This window comes from Mytilus californianus, unplaced genomic scaffold (assembly GCF_021869535.1).
Source record: "Mytilus californianus isolate M0D057914Y unplaced genomic scaffold, xbMytCali1.0.p SCAF_9, whole genome shotgun sequence".
Lineage (NCBI taxonomy): Eukaryota > Metazoa > Mollusca > Bivalvia > Mytilida > Mytilidae > Mytilus > Mytilus californianus.
This window is the reverse complement of record NW_026262745.1, coordinates 98795695-98817741: the sequence shown is the minus strand read 5'-3', so window position 1 is coordinate 98817741 and position 22047 is coordinate 98795695. Positions and strand designations below refer to the sequence as shown.

The window sequence follows — 22047 nt, the reverse complement described above, 5'->3', positions numbered from 1 at the left end:
GACCTAAAATTGATAAAATTGAAGGAACTCCGAATTTTGCCCATTGCATATTTCTAAATATAGTTGCTACCATATTTCAGAAAAGCAGGACATATTTTAATTTTTAAAACAATGACATCAGTTTTCCGAAATTTCCCTCATCGAAATATGCATGTTTTATTATGATGACCCATATTCCTTTTTTGGACCGTAGATAAACTGTTTTAATTGCAGAGAGCCGGATGATAATTCGTTGCTTGTGATCACTGAAAAATTACGAGGACATAAATCTACAATGTGTTTCTGTATTTTTAGTTCCCTTAGCTATATATTTAATTTAACAATATTTTTATCTATTTTTAAAAAGCTTGTTATTTTGAAACAGAAAACAGAAAAGCGACCATCCTTTTTAAATATAAAATTAACATTTCAAATAGACTTAAACATTGTTAAATGTGAAATGTTCACTCTTGTTTTAAGACGTATTTATATATTGTAAAGTGGGTCGGTTTTGCTAAATGAGTTTTTAATTTTATATTTTCACTGATTTAAAGATAAAGATAAAATGAGGTAATTATCACCTATGTTTAAATTTGACATTAAAGGAACATGTTTTCGGGGTCAAAGCACGAAAGGAAATTGAACCTCGCCTACATGATTTACCCTAGAAAATCCAATCTCAATATTTTAACTCCGCAAATGTAACCCACTCTCCAGTAATATTCTTTTTAAAGTGTATAAGATGGTCACTGTACATTAAAAATTGTGCATGTCCTTAACAATATTGTCCAATGGCAACATATAATAAAAGGATTTCAAATTTCTAATATATTAGTAAAATAAATAGGACGACGTTGACAACAATAAAACAACGTAAAAGGAATCGATGTTGACAACTATAACACAACGTAAAAGAAATATGGCGATGTTGACAGTTGTAATAAAACAAGCAAAATATACATGTATTAAAGGGACATTCAATAGCAATAATTTAAATAGAAAATTACTACGCCCTTGGAAAAAACTAAAGGCAACGAAAAAACAAGCAAAAGTCTTCAGTACACTACGTATAAAACTAAAGACTGAGCATCACAAACCCGACCAAAGCCGGAGAGGCACCTGTTGCGTTACTCAATAGAAGGTTAAATTCGGTGATAGATGAGAATAATCATTTACATATTTTGTGTTTAATAGATTAACCTTCATCAGAAATGCTTCAGCCAAAGCATGTATAAGTAGTTATTAACGTTAGGATCTATATAACAAAAAGTCTGCTTCAAACTACTAGTATTAACTAGGTGAAATCATTTACCCTTCACTCTAATAGCATATCGATTTGTATATGTCGACACTTGTAATATCGCTCTACGAACAACCTGGAGTCATTTTGTATCGTTTGGATTAATTTCAAGATATACCCGCACTGTATAGCTTAAACAGAACAATAAAACGTAATTCGATATTTTATATATTTTCCATTGAATGTTTATCCTATAACAGGAGCACTCAAGCATGTTTCGCAACACTTTCCCCTGTGGCTGGAACTATAATGGGAACATCTAGATGCTTCACATCCACTTTGTTTATCTCCATATTCACAACCTGTTGAATACGATTTTCAAATATATTTTTAGCTGTTTGCAAAACATGTATAAACTTCGTATTCCGATTCCGTACGGTAAAAAAGCGAATTCACCCGATATTTGCCTATTGCTTGCTTATAAATTCTTACAACCACATTGATTTCAATCGTACGTCCAACCATTTTTTTTTAATCAATAAATAATCTTCGAAAGTTCTCCTCAATATTGAGTAATCATCTGAATTGAGTGGACACGATTATTTAAATTGAGAAATTGCACAATTACTTGCATATATGAAAAATCTCATTTTTTTAAACTAAAAAATGTTTCATATTAATCCTTTATTTGTTTGTTGGTCAGTTGCATTATTTGAAATTGTAAAATCCGTTCATCCAATTGTTTACTGATTTGTTTTATTTCGGGGTGAATGACTTCGAAAAACTGTTCAAAGGATCATTCCTTGATATAACCTAAACACTTACTACTCGAATGAGGACAGACGCATCTTGAGAATAAAATTTGCCGACATTTCGACCTTTCACAAACAATGTGTTATGAAGGCAGGAGACAAATATACTCTCAAATATGCATAAATTAATGGTACGTACCGTGGTGTGCCATATTCCTGTATTTAGAACAAGACCCGCAACATAAATCTGCATTATGTCCCCAGTAACACATCTGTTTATCGTTCTGTGAGGCTATGTTTGTTTGGCACCAGTCACTCTTGTCTCCATATTCACATCCTATCAGAATAGTAAGTAATAATTAACTGAACGTTATGAGAATGACAACAAACCAATCAACTTCCGAAGCAAGATCTACGGAAATCCGAACTTTCCTGAAGTCCTGTGTGTGCCCAGTTTATAATGAGCTTCGGTCCTTGCTTCAAAATTGCAAAAAACAATACTAGTATATGATAATCGAGTTTTTGGATATCACGATTGTTTAGTTATTTAACTAGGCTATTTTTCTTTATTATTATTAGATCTTTTGTATGGCGAAAAAAATCAAAAACGTTTACTTGATAAGTGTAGTTTGTCTTTTTTTTTATCTCACTAAATTGTGGTCTCTTGTGGAGAGTTGTCACATTGGCAATCATACCACATCTTCTTGTTTATATAAACGACGAAAAAAATGAAAAATGGGGTGGTAAAATAAATTGTATGACGAATAGTGTGTAAAAAATAAACGGAAAGAGAAAACGACTTTAACCAATTTTAAAATACAGGAATGAAAACCCCTCTCCAAGTTCAAGACCCTCAATTATAAACGCATTAATTAAATGATAAAGAAAATCATGTCAAGCATATACACTCAAACACATTATATACATGTACCTTGTTGATTTCGTAAGATGGATTGACAGGTTTCACAACATTTTTTTCTTGTATGGTCGTCATAGCAACGCCAGTGATGTTCTGGATGTTTTATCTGAGCACAAGTGAGACCGTGAGCTGCGATACCAGTCGACTGGTCCCCAAATGGACAGGATTCTAAAATAACCAAAAGTATATTCCGGATATATTTTATAGATATTTCTAGATATTAGTTTTGAAGCAGATAGTTCAAATTCAGATATCTTTTTTAATTGTAATCTGAATAAAATATAATAAACAAATACTCTCTTTTATGTCCTAGTTTTGTAATATTCGATGAAGGTTTTAACTTAATAGTAGAATAAGGAAATATTTTTACCTAGATTTATAAGACAAACTTTCGTATATAAAAGAAAATGTAACTTATATGTATAGGAAAACACGTAAAATATGAGAAAAATGTCATTTTCAAAATTTATTATAATAACTTGGCTATCTTTTGACCATGGAGAAATTTAGGTTTGGTAAAAAACATATTATCTCCAATTAATGCACAAGATGCACAAGATATTGTATTTTCATTATGGAGCAGCTTCGGTGAAAATAAGAAGTTCTATACAGGTTTAACAACATTACACTAAAATACACTATGCAAATGAAAATACCTCTCAATATGTTTCGTGCGTCCGGAAACTCTTTTCTAAATTTGTCTCCATCAGGAACGAATAACCCCAAAATTTTAAAAGCAAAGGAGACATAAATACGTCGAGAAGGTAAGACTTGAATGACTAAAAGGGACAAAAAAAAGAATAGCCCAATTCATCTAAGGTCAGTTTTGCCTGAGGGAGTTTCATCTTAGTTTCTAAGTAATTTAATCATGTTTTTAATTCCTTAACGGGGACTTGTAACTTTGAAGGTTGCAGATGAGACGAAAATGAAAAGATCTAGTAAAAAAGTAAAGCAGAAATAAACATTAAAATTATTTGGCGTTAAATAAAATGTTTGTCTGCAGTACGATACCTTGCATAGAAGGAGCTGCATTGTCGTGTACACATACTTTGTTGATGCACCACTGGAATAAGAAAATAAAACCACAGTACAGTCAGTTTAGCACACATCATTTAATTGCTGATAATGACAGTCGTTCTCGTGACATTGGTAAAAATAGAATACAAAAATGAATATTGAACCGACTGCTAGCAGCCGGAAGGATATTGCATATTGAATAACGAATAACGAACCGACCGCTACATTCACATTTCTCCTCCCTATTGAACAAAGAGAATACTTTCATTGTCCTGTGTACCCACTCAGGTCGTTTGAACAATTAGCACCTTTACAGCATCTACATGAATCAATGAAAACAGTGATATTGGCGTAGGAATATCTCTCTTTTAAACTTGGGAAGGATATTGCTTTCAATTCTACTCTCATTTGGATATTATCCTAATACAAGTAATCTTTCTTCCTTCACAATTTAGATAATAATTTGAAAGGCTTGACAAATTGCCTTTAAAAGAGTAATATGAAACTGTGATTAAATAATTTGGACAAGACCATGTCTTGGCGCGCTCAGGTTATCAATTGACTGGGTCAGATTAGTTGAACGTTCGTCTGTAACGCCCACTTGACATAATTTATCGTACGTGTTATACACATTTAAACTGTGGGGACTTCAAATGTTCTAAACGCTTAAATCAAATAATATGAATAATTAGCAAAGGACTTAACATTGTGTGTTGATTTAAATGTTGAATACTTAACCTTTCTTTTTTTTTCGTGCACCTGTATGTACTCTTTTATTCTATTTAAATCCCCAATGGAAGGCCTCTGATAGACTGAGTGAGCGTAAAATCACTGTTATCGATAGCCGTTGACAACTAACTTAAAGGTAAATGATTCAGTATTATTACCAACATAAGTATTGCTGTTATGAAAATGATTCTGTAATAAATGTAAGTTGAGTTCGGTTAGTCAGAAAACGAACGATTGAAATAAGCGATTACAAATCATGCAAATGTTCTGGTGGAAAATTAAAAGTTTCCTTCTGAAATGAAGCATTACTTTTGAATAAAAAGGGATCATTCTGCATTCAATTGGAGGTCACTAACCTTTTTATCGCCACAAGTCGTTCTATCATCAGATGACGATGACAAACACCAATTACTCCGTGTGGGGTCGTTACACATAAGGTCTGAACAAACCATCGAGAAATAATTTGCTGCTGAATACCGATGTGTTCCCTTAAATAAAAAGTGTATTTATTTTAAATTTTCTTTGTTTAATTCTTATTTAGGTTTTTTTTCCCCCTTTTTTGTTGGTTTTTTAATGTTGATATTTTTCAGGTCATCATGTTTTACACTAAACACAAATATCCTTTATTTTCTGTAACAAACACACAAGAATATTTGATAACCATTGATAAAGGAGTCTATCCTTTGAAATTGCTTATCTCAAGGACTCCTGATTTATATTTGGGTTTGTGTGCTGAATTTTGATTTTTTTGTTGTTTTATAGACTGTAATAAAGTTTTTAGTCAACTTATAAAAGCGTCGTTCTTTTTCTTGTTTTATCATATTTTGTTCATTTTTTATGCACCCTCTCTTGTAATTTCAAGCACTCTTAATTGTGTGTTGTGTCATTGATTATTGTTTGATTTCATGTAAAAAAAAAATGTAATATTGTTGTAATTGTTCTTTAATAAATACTGTTTAAACTAAGGCAAAAGAAGTAAATGAAATGCTTGTACGAATTCACTGCTATGTATTATACGGACAGTCTGAGTCAGATTTTTAATGTTGTAAGGTATCAGTCTGCAGGAAGACTAGTGTTTCCACACGGGCATATTATTCTAACTCCGAGCTAATCAGTATTTGCTGTTACTCCGTTAGATTGCGCTTAACGGAGAAGAAGCAATTACCAACTCTAATGTCTATGTTTGAACTATCGACCTCCTTGACTCGAAGCGAAGACGCGGCCACCAAATCACCGTGCACGTGGCGACGTGTTTTTGTTAACTTTGAAAATTACTTTCTTATGATTCTTACCCTGCAAAGATACGATCCCTGTCCATGTCTTTTCACACATTGTTGGTCTATGCTGATAGTGTTGCCATGTTGATCGCTGCCTGCGCATGTGCTGCAACATTTGTATTTAATGCCATGCGCATAACATTCATTTGGATCGGAACTAATCAATTGTTTGCACGTCATGCCATTTTTAACAACGCCTGTCTGGTCTCCAGCAGGACAAGAATCTTAACATACAAAACGCTGATTTAAAATGAATTCTCCGCGAAAAAGATCTTAAAATTACATAGTAATGATATTAAAATAAACAGTATGTTCTTTGGTGTTTCAGTACAAGCTTAAACAAATTGAATGTTTGTCTTTACGATTTGCTTTCCTTCATTAAGATGAAAACTTAAAGTTAGTATTTCATTTCCGGTTTTTTGCCAAAAAAAGCAATATTAGAAAAACAATCTTGAGTAAAGTAACGTTTAAGTCATCTGTCCCTGATAGAGGGTTGCCTCACTGATATTCAAACTTACCACATCTTCTTATAACTTTGTATAGCACTGATCGGTTTCAAGCTGGTAACACAATTTGAAAATATCCCGTTCGTAAGGTTTCCCAATGCAGTAACTTCGTTAAATTATGGTAGAGATTTCCATTTCATATGTTGGCTTACATAAATTAAGAATGGAAACGAGTAATGTGTCAAAGAGACATCAACCCGACCAAAGAGCAGAAAACAGCCCAAGACCACCAATGGGTCTTCAACACAGCAGGAAATCCCGCTTATGGTGGTGTCGGGCTTCAGCTGGCCCCCTAACAAAAGTGTGACTCAACTCCGAAACATATAAATGAACCAAATTAAAACAAAATAATTTACAAGACTAACAAAGGATAGACGCTCCTGGCTTGTGACAGGCGCAAAAATGCGGCGGGGTTACATGTTTTGTGCAATCTTAACCCCTATACATCTAGTCAATGTAGAATAAACAAACAAACAGCAATATGCACAGAAAACTTAGTTTAAAAGATTGTATTGTTCGTCATGGAATTTGGTGTTAAGGAAAGATTTTGGAGGTCTGTTTTGAACTAAGCCGCTACGTTTCTAGATTACTTTTTGGTCTGGATGGGGATTCTTAATTTTTGTCTTAATTAAATTTTTGCATTTTTCTTTATCTTTTAAAAGTAATGCTGATTCCGTAAATTTCTCATAAAAATGATTTTACTTATGACTTTCCTGTAATTATACATGTTATATGATTTCTTTATTCTGCACATCATTCGGTTTATCATCTATAAATCTTTTATGTTCCACATTTATTCTTTACACTATTGAACCCCATTATTCTCCAAACCCTTTTTTTTCAAATATTGTGACAACACCAGTTTGAGTCCATCATCGTGTTTGTTATTCAATCTGATAAAAACACAGACCATGTGAACAAGCTTCGCTTACAAGGATCTGAAATAGCTCAGTTCTACTTCCTGTTCTTGTAATTATTACCTCAGCCAATGAAATTTCAAGCTTCGTCTATTTTTGGGTGTGTATCATTACGACAAAACCAGAGGATATCAAAAGATGTCGAAAAAGAAAGTAGAATGGACAGTTGTCTGATCTTTGCAAGCGAAGCTTAGTCACACGATATGTCAAGTATCTTAATCAGATTTGGGTTTGTATTCCCCAATATTGTACCGTTACTTAGTAATGGCCATAAAAATATGTTTCTTTATGGCCATTATATTTTCTGTGTTTTATTGCCTCTTGTTGTCTTCCCTCTTTTCCTCTGTCTAAAGTTGAAACTCGTGTGATGCCCTCTAGATGTGTTATTGTTTTTATGACTTGTTAGGTTGCTGTGTCATTATCGTTTATTCAACATTCTTTTATTGATATTCAGAGTGAAGATTTTTTATATAATCAAATTTGAATAAAAACACATTATCAATTTCATGCGTTCGCAGCGCTTTTTTGGATTAACCTTCATCGGGAACACTCAAAGCCGAATATTTGAAAGCCGAGAATGTATAACCGAAATAATTGAAGAGTTATATGACCAAAAAGTACCTAAAAATGGCTAAATCCATCTTAGGTCAACTTTGCCTGAACCTAAAGTATCAACACGTGAGGCATTCATTTACGTCAATGATATTTTAAAGACTACAATTATATCCTTCATTGATTCAAAATATTAATTCGAATAAACTCTGTTTACCTGAAACCGAGGGTGCATGATTATCCTGTACACATACATCCGAAATACACCACTGCAACAAATGAAAAAAAATCTACTTTTAGAAGAAAAGTGTTTAGCAAAAGCACTCAGTACCTACGTAAAAATTAAGTGTTCTAAAGTGTCACAGGTCAAATTTATTCGTTCATTGTGTGTTAATTTACGTTTTTTGATTGAGTTAAGCCTTCCAATTGATATTTTATAGTGTGTTTTTCTATGTTGTGATGTTATACTATTGTTTCAGAAAAGGGAGAAGGTTTGGTACCATTAAAACGTTTAATCCCTCTGCAAATGTTTGCACCTGTCCTAAGTCAGGAATCTGATTACAGTAGTTGTCGTCTGTTTATGTAGTTCATACGTGTTTCTCGTATACTATTGTTTCAGAAAAGGGAGAAGGTTTGGTACCATTAAAACGTTTAATCTCTCTGCAAATGTTTGCACCTGTCCTAAGTCAGGAATCTGATTACAGTAGTTGTCGTCTGTTTATGTAGTTCATACGTGTTTCTCGTTTCTCGTTTTTATATAGATTAGACCGTTGGTTTTTCCGTTTGAATGGTTTTACACTAGTAATTTTTTGGGGCCCTTTATAACTTGCTGTTCGGTGTGAGCCAGTGCTCCGTGTTGAAGGCCGTACCTTGACCTATAATGGTTTACTTTTATAAATTGTAACTTGGATGGAGAGTTGTCTCATTGGCACTCATACCACATCTTCCTATATCTATATAAAGGTATTTTTTTATGCTATGCATTTTCATCAATTTATTTTTAAGTCTCTTCATTAATGTTCGATTCTTAATAGCTTAAAGATGGGGTTGAGATAACAACAATAGAAATTATAAGGTTCAAGCATTGTAAATGAAAAAAAAATTCTTGGAAATGTGTACATGGTGGTTCAAGTTAGCGTTGATATTTTTAAATGTTACTAGAACACACCCGCGACATCTCGGGTCCTTGGCTGATTATAAGATATGCAGTTTGCTCTGCTTTCAAAATCTTTCTGCTTGAACCCGTCCTGGTTTTTCTCACTACAACCGGAAACTACATAAGACAATATCGGTATCGTATTCGACCCGGAACTTGTTAATTATTGGTAATATTAATTATGTGGATAACAAAAGGGCCTGGAATGGTGTAATTTTTAACCAACACCATTGTACCATTTTAGTTATATATAAAGTTAAATTGTTTGATTCGTCGTTTTTACGTCATGCAGGCTAACAAATTATACCTTGTTACTTCAGTAGTATAGATACTATTAAACATGTCGCGTAAGAAAAGATTAAAGCGTCTGAACCTTTTTGTTTCCACATGGTGTTCCATCACCGCCATCTATGTAATAACAGCTATCTCGCTTAGCATCGTAGCATTTCAGTTTTAGACAAATATTGGTGTAATCTTTATAGTACCTATCCTGAAATGAACAATAAATCGAATTTGAACATATGGATGTTTCAATTTTTGTGTAATACTTTAAACGAAATGCAAAACTAATTCCGTATAGTAGGTTATAAAACAGTCAGGGTTCTACTTCGTCAAAATTATCTCCCCATTACGCCAGGTTATTTTTACAATCGTAAAAATGGAAGCCATTGTAGGGATGACGCGTTTCCAATTTAGCTCTTGAAAACCGATAAATTTATCCACATAGCACCATTACGATCCTTATATGCCAGGTGTATTTTAAAAGACAAATGTATCTACTAGCTAATGAGCATCAGTTAATGTACTTGTCTGCATTCAGTCAACTTAAAACTTTTGTCGGATCGGTTGTCAGGTGGAAATTTCGGAAATTCATAAACATTTAAAAACATTCTAATTAAATATTTCGTGGAAGGGCAGACTAAAAATTTTCAGTGGTTGAAGACTATAAACCCTAATTGTCACACACAAAAAATGAAGTTTTTTCGAAGATATGCATTTTTAAGATCCAACTTAAAAGTCAGTCGTCAAGTACTTTTAGTAAAAATTTTCTATTCGAACACACCTACACTGTTTTTGTGATTCATTAGAAAAGTATTTCACTTGACCCATATATTTATTTTTTTAGTACTGTGAACTTTCGATGTTATAAAGTCAACCTGTAGCCTTGATATATAAAAATAATAGAATCTGAAGCGAGATGATGTATCAAATACTCTTGCTTTATACGTTTTCAAGACAAAATATTTAACTCAAACACGCCCTAACATAAAAAGGTGCACTCGATTTTATCTTATCGATGCAATTGTTACCCATTTTTTTGAATTTTTTCTTGAGTTACATAATGGAAGGGCAGAAACAAAAATCTAGGAACAAAAAGATTGATATGTTCTCCGTCCGTGGTTAAAAAAAAAAATAAAAATCGGAGGTTATGCATTTTTTAGATCCAACTGAATAGACACCCATGTCGTCAACTTGATATCTAATTGTTCTGCTTAATTATGTAATAGATAAATTGAAAACTTATGCAAATTGTGTTTTTATGATAAAATACTTCGTAATTTAGCCGAAAACTGTCATTTTATTTGTTTCTATTAACTTTTAAAAATTTTGTTACTATAGTAAACATTACAGTAAGCATTTATCGCCTTCTCTAACAAAGAGCTTCGATTCTTTTGTTCTATTTCAACTGGGTTTCCGCCTGAAAAGGCCCCGGTAAGACAACATTTAAATCAAAGCGGATTTGGCATTTAATTTTTGTCCTTTTTAGATTTGATTTTTTCTTGGGTAAAATATGGATTGCGTTATGACTAAATAATTCTTATATGATTTGCATATTAGGGAATACGTTGATATGATTGGCCGAGAGGACTTCCAGTATTTGTTCTTGACGTTGTTTATTTTTCGATAGACGACGTTGACCGAACTTCTTTTTGTAACCAATGTAAACAAGATGGCAACGATAATAACACAATCCGGCTGGACGTTTAAAATATTTATTTTCCCTTAGCGTTAATCATTGAATTAAATAATAAACATAAAATATTCATTTGAATGATATTATGATTTTTTGTAGTTTGTTTTTTATCAGATAGCAAATTTCATGGAGTACTACTTTTGTTTTAACAAAAAAATGTACTTATGCGCCAGGCTAATTCAAAGACATCATTATACAATTTACGTGTAAAAGAGGTTATGAGTGTGGAAAGGACTTTTATTTGTTTGTGAGTAAATTAGTCGAATTTATACACCAATAAATTAAAAAGGTGTTTAATCCTATAATAACTCACGTACTCGGCAAAGATAGGAACCTGCTCCATAGTGCACCCGACATTGCTCGTCAGCGGAATATCTCTGTCCATACCATAGAGTTGTAACATTAAGCACGTACGGGTCTGGATGTCTGTTCTGTGATGATAACAAACAGTCCCTATGCTGTCTATAACAATAACATTACAGTCTATGGTATTTGTGTTTAATTTGAGCTAATGCTTAGGCAAGGAAAAATCGACATTATCAAGTTTATGATATTTGAAGCTACTCATATAAAAGACAAATAAAAAGTAGGTCAAAAATGCACATCATGAATGCGATATCTAATGTTTTGCCATCAAAGGTCTTCTTTTTCATTTGACGTGAGCAAATAAGTAAACATGGAATAATTAAGACAACAACTTAATTCTTCGCTTCTTTCCTAAATCTATCAACCTGATATTCATTTTTCTGTGAATACCTTTAAGCATCATACAAAAAACTGAAAGTTATTTTGTAAAAAAATTATAAAGGTATTACTTTTTGGTTTTCTATCTATTTCTGATGCATTGTACTATTACATTCAACTGCTAACGAAAAAGTAAAAAAAAAAGAATGACTGTCCCTCAAAAGAAAGCTGCTGTTCGATGACACTGTTGTAGTAACACATACATGTAACGGGAACTGCAAGTTCATCTTTTTTTATATCTTTCCCCTGACCGATGACACAATATCTGGTAAAGATTTGATCGCACATTTCTTTTTTGTTTTGTATTGAATATTTCGAAATACCGACGAACTTACTTGTCCAAGCTAGATATGTATGTTTGAATGTAATTCACAGAACAAGACGAAAATGTCCATTTCTTTACATTTGCCAGGATAAAGTGTGTTGCCATGGCATATCCGTCTTTACTATTACAGGAGTTGCCATCTCCGTCATGATCACATCCCAAACTGAAAGGCAAAACATTTAGTAAAAATTATCTCTGGTTTTATATATTTAGTGTATTAACACATGAGCCATCAATTGTGCTGTATAAAAATTTATATTGTTCTGTACTAACGATAAATTTTCCAACTTTAAACCTAACTAATTGACCACTTATTGTGCTGTGTAGGAATAATTATTGTACTATTTTAATTAAATGAGTGAGAACTTACAAATCATGTTTAACCCCGCCGCATTTTTACGCCTGTCGCAAATCAGGAACCTCCAGCCTTTGTTAGTCTTGTGTGTTTTATTAGTTTAGGTTCAATTGTATGTTTCGGAGTTAAGTGTGATGTCTATTTCACTTAATATATTACTGTTTGGGCACAGTTGAAGTCCGCCTTCGTGTGCGATTTATAAACCTGTGCCCATGGACCATTTATTGTGCTGTATAGAAATCCGTAATAATCCGTATTGTCATGTATAAACGAAATTAACACAAATTTACTTACATGTACCTATGACCTAACTCCTTGGCAATTACTTGCGAAGTGTAGAAATAAGAATAGTCCTGTAAGAAGGAATTGCTCTTTGATAAACATACCTGTGGCCTAACTCATGGGCCATTAACTGTGCTGTATAGAAGTCGGTATTGTCCTGTACTAATGATTCGCCCTCAGATGTACATACCTGTGTCCTAACTCATGGGTCATTAACTGTGCTGTATAGAAGTCGGTATTGTCGTATTGTATCAATGATACGCTCTCAGATGTACATACCTGTGTCCTAACTCATGGGTCATTAACTGTGCTGTATAGAAGTCGGTATTGTCGTATTGTATCAATGATACGCTCTCAGATGTACATACCTGTGGCCTAACTCATGGGCCATTAACTGTGCTGTATAGAAGTCGGTATTGTCCTGTACTAATGATTCGCCCTCAGATGTACATACCTGTGTCCTAACTCATGGGTCATTAACTGTGCTGTATAGAAGTCGGTATTGTCGTATTGTATCAATGATACGCTCTCAGATGTACATACCTGTGTCCTAACTCATGGACCATTAACCCTTCTGTATAGAAGTCGGTATTGTCGTATTGTATCAATGATACGCTCTCAGATGTATATACCTGTGTCCTAACTCATGGACCATTAACTGTGCTGTATAGAAGTCGGTATTGTCGTATTGTATCAATGATACGCTTTCAGATGTACATACCTGTGGCCTAACTCATGGGTCATTAACTGTGCTGTATAGAAGTCGGTATTGTCCTGTACTACACATACTGCTCACGTGAATTTCACATAAATCTCACATGAAATTCACGTGAAAAATTGCATGTGAGATTCACCTCAAACGAACTTATACATGAAATTCACATGAAAATGTTCATGTGAATTTCACATAAATCTCACGTGAAATTTTTCACGTGGATTTAACGTTAATTTCACAAAACACAAAATTGGTAATTTTCATGATTTTAATTAAATTTGAAAATTATGATGTTATTTGAATGACTATATACTTTAAAAATTCAGGTGAATTTCACGTGAAAAAAATTCATGCGATTTTCATGTGAAATTCACGTGAGTTTCACATGAGATTAACGAGAAACTCACATGAACTGATTTCACGTTAGTTTCTCGTATAAGCTCGTTTAAGGTGAAATTCACGTGAATTTCACGTCAGATTCACATGAATTTATATTCCCGTGAAATTGATGTGAGTGAAATTTCCCTGTGTATTGATACGCTCTCAGATGTTCATAGTGTACCTGTGGCCTAACTCATGGGCCATTAACTGTGCTGTATAGAAGTCGGTATTGTCCTGTACTAATGATATGCTCTTAGATTTACATTCTGCATCTGTATAGGCATATCCTGCAAAAAAGAAACTGAAGATAGGAAAGGAGAATCAGAACACTTAAGATGAAGAGAGACTGTAAAAAATCATAGTAAAATGAAAATCTACAAAAAGACAAGCAAAATTCTACAAACTACTACATACAAAACTAAAGACTGGGCAATACGAACCCTACCAAAACAGGGAGTGATCTCAGGTGCCCCGGAAGGATAAGCAAGCAACATAATATATATACAAATATTTTTTTCACTCAAACTGCGTTTTCTAACATATCTGAATTTTGAGAATACATAGGAATACATGGATGACTTAAATACGTTCGTTACGTTTATAAAAAAAACTATTTGAAATATAGCTTTTGTTATTTTGTCTAAGTCATCTTTTCCCTGGAAACTTACTATTATTTATGAATAAGCAGTGTGGCGGAGACAAAAAAGATGGAAAGACATCTTATAATGTGTTATGAAACAGACAGTTTCATAAGATATGCCTCATGTGAATACATGTTAATAAATTCACAACTAAAGGTACTGCTAGCAAACAAATGACACCACCGCTCGGGCCCCTTTAAAGTCCATGATTTGTTAAGGAAACCCCCAAAATAATTCGGACCAAAAACAAAATAATTGTTGCACAAATGCCTAAAATGGTAGAGATTCTGAGATAGTTTCTTAAATTATGTTTAGGGGTTGAGGAGGAGAAGTGGATACAAATATGTACTAAAGTATCCAGATATGACGAAGGCAATCAAAATAAAACTAAAACATCATTCAGATGAAATATAATAGGAGGCAAAAGTACATCATGTGAGTAAGATGCTGTGAAAGTTTTACACAATTGTGTCTAGCTGTTGAGGAGCAGTAGGGGATTTAAGTGGGACAGAATGACGGACGAACAAATAAACGAACGGACAGACAGACGGACGGACTCCGTCATCACTATAAACCGCAAGATTTGGAAAGCACGTGGTATATTAACAAAGCAACACATATGATTTACATATGATATATGATATTTGTTTTGTAATTAATTCAATATAATGTGTAGATGTGTATATTAAAACAATTGTAATACCTGAAAATGTGTTATTGTCTCCGTGAGATAGGGCATACCTAAAACAAATATGAACAACAATAATACGAAGGCAATAAACCTGTAACATTGAAACCTGAAACATTGAAACTTGTAACATTGAAACCTGTAACATTGAAACTTGAAACATTGAAACCTGAAACATTGAAACCTGTAACATTGAAACCTGAAACATTGGTATAGCATTTAATGTTTTCCCCTACGTGAGGAAAGACCTTATTTTAACAGTTTTTTTTCTAATTTTCAAATTATTTTGACTGAACACACTAGAAAAATATAATTCATATACTAAGTATCCCGATTGAGATGTTATACGATTTTTGTACGTACGAACTCTGGTTCAATAAGTTAGTACAGTATTTCCAAATTTGTATATAAAGAAATAAACCTCTAGTTTTTCTCAAGTATAACTATGCATTTGTCTGATGTATATTTGTATTTTGTTTCTAAAGTATATCATAATATTTCTTGTGTGTCTTTCTCAAATAAAAACTGCTAATAAATTACAAAGAGTAAAGTATAAACGAAAAAATGATAAAAAAAAACTGTAAAATATATTCCGTGCTTGAGGTGTATGGCTAAATTTAATGCTCCTTTACGTTTTTCAGTAACCATGGTTACGTTAGTAAACTACGCATCACTCTCTTGTTGTTGTTTGTTTGCTGTCTTACTGACATTCACGCTATATATATATCTTATTATGAACGACTGATACATGTATAATATTTTAATCAGTAAAGACAGATGTTTCAAATAATACCGTTTTCTTTTAGAATACAATGTCTATAAAAGAGGGTCAGGATGAGGTTATGCATTTCTGTATTCTTTAATTTTGAGGCCATTTTTCTCTATTTTTTATGAATTTTTCCTGTTATTCTCTATTCTTTATATTTGAGCACCCCATTATTTTCTATTCTTTTTTTTTTTTTGACTTAGTTTTCCCTATTCTCTATATTTATTGCATGCCCTTTATTCTGCACTTTTTGCACATTATTCTCTATTCTGGAAACCCCATCCAGAACCTCATAAAAATTTGAAATGAGAAGTACAGATATTCACGTACATCGTAAAGACCATAGCATGATCATGCGGAATTGTTGATTGCAGCTGTACAGACTTTGGTTTGAAAAGAGGTAATACTTTGTTAGGATCTACTCGGTATTTCGGTGAAGCTCGGACCTTTACTGTTTCTGTCCAGGGCGAATCCGATGCTCTCTGTAAAGAAAGTTATTTTGGCAGATTATCAATTTTGTTGCAGTTTCACTTACAATGTATACCTTCTACAAGTCGAATTGATTGGACCTCTCTAGTGATTTTGCCAATGATTTGAATGAAATGTGGGAGTATTGTCAATAATACCACAACCCGACAAAATGATGAAATATAAAAGTTCTTTATTGATTTATATCATTTATACGTTTTTTTTGCTTTCTCTCAGTTATTATTTTTTTATTTCACTTATGTTTTTTTTCATTTTTTTTTTTAATTCTTTCTTTTCATAAAACGCGCTCGCGAGCGTGTGTGTGTATGTGTGTGTAAATAAAAAATAGAGGGGAGGGTTACTTTCAAGACTAATGATTTCAATTTCTTAATATTGGTTGGTTCTGGTTCACTATGAAGATTTTCAACTACAGTTGGTCGATGTCACTAATAGGGTTTCATCAGCCGAGTAGGCGACAATCCTCTGCCGTCAGGAAATATGATTCATTCGGTCATTTTTCGGTAAATTGGCTGTTAATTAAAATCAGTTGAAATCATCCGAAGGTTTTTTATCCTTAAGATAGATGGTCTTTGCTAGATTTGACTTAGCGCTTTTGATTATCAATTCTCTTCAACTTCGTATTTGATTTGGTCCTCTGACTGTTTTGAGCCTGATGTAGACTAAAATCGGGTTCGGCGTATTTAATTGTGAGCTTGGTAACTATGATAAGGTTTCACCACGATTTATCAGGACGGATATTCAAAGCTAAGATCCGATGGAATTGTTCATTCTATTTAACCTACCGCATCATAGAAACAAAATAAAAGACGAATGTGTCTGAGGACACGAATGCCCTTGTTCAAGCTTTGCAACGAAAACGGGACGGATGGACGGAAAGACGGAGACGGACGGTCAAGGGTAACATTTTATGCCTCCGTCGCCTACAGTGGGCGCATAAAAAAGTGTGAATTTAAAGTAAAGTAAAGTATAAAAACGATAATTACCGTCATGACGACAACATCAACGAGTTTAATCTGTACAAATATATTGTTTGGCTCCAGGCTTTTATAAACAATATTACTCTGTAAATAGAAAAATTAACATACTTTTTAGTACAAGCATAATAAAAGTTTCATGCATTATATAAAACTCAAATAATCAATCGTGAATAGTGGATTGGTTGGTATCTGCTTAACGCCCAGCGGCAAATATTACATGTTCATTTAGATCAATATCATGGTAATAAGTTACGAGTATAGATTTCTTACGGGAACTAGTCTTTGTCCTTAATGCGGCGCGTTTGTCTTTGAAGCACCCAAACACATTTTGTTGCATTGCACTAATGTTGTTGAACTATTAAATTTAAAACAAAATATTTCTTTTCCTCCGATTTAAGAGGATGAAAAGATTTACCTCTTATGCCGCGATGTTGGACACGTTTTAAGTCACATTTTTTTCAGCAATTAGAAGCCGTACCTTCTTGATACACACATGCATGTAAATCATAGAAAATGAAAACAACAAGATATAAATTGCATGCGTCCGAAGCGCTTTTCTGGATTAATCTTTACAAGGAACGCTCAAAGTGGAATATTTGATAGCCAAGGATGTGTAAGAATCGAAACAGTTTAAAGCTTATTTAATGTTCTTTTTCCCTTTTGTCATGTTTATAGTATTTGTTTGATTTATTGCTATTAATATAACTCAGTACATACCGATTTTATAAGACTCCCGATATAAGCTTTCAGGTTACTCTTTGCAGCGCTTTCTCTGTTTTGTGATGTGTCAGTTGTAGGCGTTTTATCATACCAGCTGTCAATCATTTAAAATTGTCATTTATGTGCATTTTTGCAAACTAGTTAGAGTCGTTTACAGAGAAAAAGTTTGGTTCTGTTAAACGTCTAGTTGCAACTATTACAAACATATTTGGGAAAAGCACGTGTAAATGTGCCGAATATGAATATATGTCCTGCTTTGAAGTAAACCGATAGGCTGAGCCATAGTTTTAACGTGGTAAAGGTCAGAAGTAACAGTCAAAAGAATGACATTCGCTCTCTTTCCCTGCACTCAATACCTCAATGCAAGCACGTATCCACAAGACAACCTTTGCGGTCCATGGAACACTATGTATAATTCTATTATTTTAAGCAGTTATAAAACTTTATTGTTTGAAAATTGAATATTACATGTAATACCCATAAACATCTATGTTTCTATCGAGTAATTTTGGCGGCGAGTCAGATGCAAAGGCATCCGTAAAGAAGCTTAAAACTTGTAAATAAGTGAACCACCAAATATTGAATGTTTCTTTGCTTTTTAGGGTGTTACATTTATCTTAGATTTGTTTGTGTCTATCTAATCGTTCACTGTGCCAGTATATTCGGTTTTATTGCTTGTTTTTTATCTTTGATATTTATGCACTCCTATGAATCATTGTTTATGCTCTTTGAAAATTTTATTTAGAACGTACTCATTCAAGGTCATTATATCATTTCTAAAATACAATTTTTCTTTAATTTGTATATGTTCGTATAGACGCAATAGTTCCATTTAAATTGCCATGCGCACGAATTTATTCCAAATTCATGATCGTAGCAGGGGCAGATCCAGCCATTTTTTAAATGGGGGGGGGGGGGGGGGGGGGGGGGGGGGGGGGTCCGAACCCAGGATAAAGGGGGGTTCCAACTATATGTCCCCCATTCAAATGCATTGATCGTCAAAAAGGGGGGTCCAACCCCCGGACCCCCCCCCCCTGGATCCGCCACTGCGTAGGCATGCAATAATACAAAATATGGTTGTACACCCCCAATTATTCCAAATACATAGTCCGTAGCTAGCAAATTACTTTTCGCATCGAGTTTACGAATGGTGAATGTAAATGTACTAGTATGTTTCCCGAAACTAAAACACATACTGGTAAGAGGTTCAAAAACGTTGTATGTCCTATAAATTGTCAATTAAGGTCGGTTGAAAACAAAACATTACGACAAAAGAGATGATTTCAGCTTTCCAATTGTGAACTTTCAATACCTATTTAGCAACATTCCAGCAGTGCCCGCATGAGGAGTATATATCTCCCAGTTGATACGATATTCCAAAAGTAGCATTCCTATCATTGTTTCTTGATAGAGGGTTGCTGCTTACAAGGCAGAAATCAAAGAAAGAGTTCCAAGTGCTGATGTAGAAATCATCCCTTTAAAGTTTTACGGACGTCATCACGAGTTGTTTGACCTTTATGGAATATCTGTTTCCCAGATTGTTCCAATTGTCGTAACTACAATCTCGGCCTCTTTTCCTCGAATGTGACCTACCGAGTAAGTCGGATTTGTAATTACATGAGCAACAAGACGGATGCCACATGTAGAGCAGGATCTGCAGGATCTGCTTACCCTTCCGGAGCTGTGACCTGAGATCACCCCTGTTCTTTGGTAGAGTTTGTGTTGCTTAGTCTTTAGTTTTTTAAGTTGTGTTTTGCGTACTGTTGTTAAAAAAAACAAGACAAGTACGAGTGACTATAAAAATAAGGAGATATGATATGATTGCCAATTGGACAACTACCCACAAGAGATCAAATGAATTGGATGCAAGACATACACTGTATGTAATGTAACTCACTTTTTATATGCACTATAATCGGCTACAATAAGAAGTTCTATCTCATGACGTGATGCTGCTCTTTCTTCTAAATGTGTACCTTATCAGGAAAAACAACAGGGAACAGAAATTCGTTATGACTTAATGATGATTTAGATTATTTATAACATAATGCATTGAGAACATACAAAGATGTTAAACTGCCATATCATTTTTCGCAAAATTATATCAAACTTCGTTCGATAACGTCAGGCTCTTCTATTAAATGATCAATGTAATATTCTTAAACTATATTTGATCATATTTTATGAATTGGTCCTTGATTAGCAAGCTGGTGTCCCTTTTATATAGAGCATACATGTAAGTGGAAACGACATTTTTGTTGTGTTAAAATATATATGACGACGCTGAATGAGGATAATTATTTCTAAGCCGGTTCTTTCTTAATCATTTCTAAACCGGTTCTTTCTTAACCATTTCTACCGCCTGGGTGGTCTCGTGGTAACGTATTCGAGTGCGGAAGGTCGAGGGTTCGAACCCCGGCAGGGTCAAACCAAAGACTTTAAAACTGGTATTTGCTGCTTCTCCGCTAAGCACGCGGCATTTAGGAATAAGAGCACAGACAAGTCGGCTCGCAGTCAGAATAATGAATCCGGGTAACGTGCCTTCATGTGGTCTGTTACTAGCACGTTAAAAATCAGGCTCAGCATGACGGTCTAGTACAGAGCAGAGTTTGAATTCTTACAGTAACATGTTCTCGCCCTAAATATGCATATCCATTTGCCACTTGACATTAAGCAGCCATTCATTATCATCATCTCAATCATTTCTAAACCGTTTCCAAAAGAGCACACACATCAAACATTTAATTAAAGAAGGGAATGTTATTCATCGATTTGAAAAGCAAAGTGTCATATCGATGATTGATTGATTGTGTTTGATTTACGTTCAGTGGCAAATAAGATATACTGTTCAGAACAACTAATACAATAGGTAGGCCTGCAAGGTATGAATTGACCGAGATGAAGGCCCGAAAATTTGGACTGCCCCTTGAAAATAGGTCAATATGTAGGATAGGGATACACATTTTGACTTGAAATAGATCACCTACGGACCTTTCAGAGAGTTGTTAGAATCGTTCTGTAACGTGATCTAACACGCATAGGGCGTCGCATTATCTGTACAAGAGGCATCTGATTATAAACATCCCTAATCACGCAGGAAATGGACGTGTATTTATACATCCCGCGCAACCAAACAGATGCCAACTTTAGTTACAGCCTGAACGAAAAAAATCAAGGGGTTGCCATATGTCTACTCCCGAGTCAACCATTGTGATTGTGTCATATTGCTAGACTGAGTATAATCAATATATAAAACTATGTATACCTTCAGTAAAATACACAAAAGCGAACAGTCCCAACCACAGGATTTCTTTCATGTTGAAGTAAGAATCGTATTCTGAGGCCAATAACCTTATCTGCAAACTGACGTATACAAAATAAGCCTAAGTTCCCTTGTTCTTATCGCAGATGACGAAACCATGTATGATATACTTATCGTCAAGGTTGAGGCACCACGTTCGATTACGGTTTGTTAGTACATCAACGTATTGTTTTTGTTGAATTCAAAATAACTGCCAAATATATATAGTGCAAGAACTGTTTATCACCTCAGTATACCCGCGGTTTGTTGCAAAGCCATCAGTTTTTTGTCCCGTGTCTTGTTTTGTTGATCTTTTTTTCTGTCTTTTCTTCTTTTTTTATTGACTATGACGCTGTCAGTTATTCTACGACTTCTGATATTTTGTTTTTTAGAAACTTTAAAAAAAAAATTATATATGCTCATAGAGAGACAAATGTTTGGACATGTAAGGATGACTGATAACATTGTACATGTGAACCTAAACAGAATAGCCAAACCCATGATTGACACAAATGTATGCACCTTCAAATGCTTTTGTTACTTTGTTTCGAATGGACGAACATCCGTGTTATTATGTTTTAAATAAGAAATATTGGATATAAAATGTATAGACGAAACATAAAGATACAAAAAAGAAAGAAAAC

The 22047-nt window shown here is 34.0% G+C and overlaps 1 protein-coding gene and 1 long non-coding RNA gene across 2 annotated transcripts; both read right to left on the bottom strand.

Moving 5' to 3' along the window:
* Positions 1–1465: 1465 nt before the first annotated feature.
* Positions 1466–12886, bottom strand: LOC127714074 (A disintegrin and metalloproteinase with thrombospondin motifs 13-like). The gene is made up of 11 exons (XM_052220021.1): positions 12830–12886; positions 12099–12251; positions 11337–11481; positions 9418–9534; positions 8106–8157; positions 5929–6137; positions 4993–5124; positions 3902–3953; positions 2903–3058; positions 2171–2308; positions 1466–1581 (listed from the first exon to the last, which is right to left on the bottom strand). Exons 1-11 carry the CDS (start codon positions 12850–12852, stop codon positions 1466–1468), a joined length of 1293 nt encoding a protein of 430 aa, XP_052075981.1. The 5' UTR covers positions 12853–12886.
* A 4506-nt stretch (positions 12887–17392) lies between these two features.
* LOC127716683 (uncharacterized) lies at positions 17393–20081 on the bottom strand. The gene is made up of 3 exons (XR_007989078.1): positions 20000–20081; positions 18100–18196; positions 17393–17466 (listed from the first exon to the last, which is right to left on the bottom strand). It is a non-coding gene; the product is annotated as an uncharacterized LOC127716683 (long non-coding RNA).
* Positions 20082–22047: the final 1966 nt, after the last annotated feature.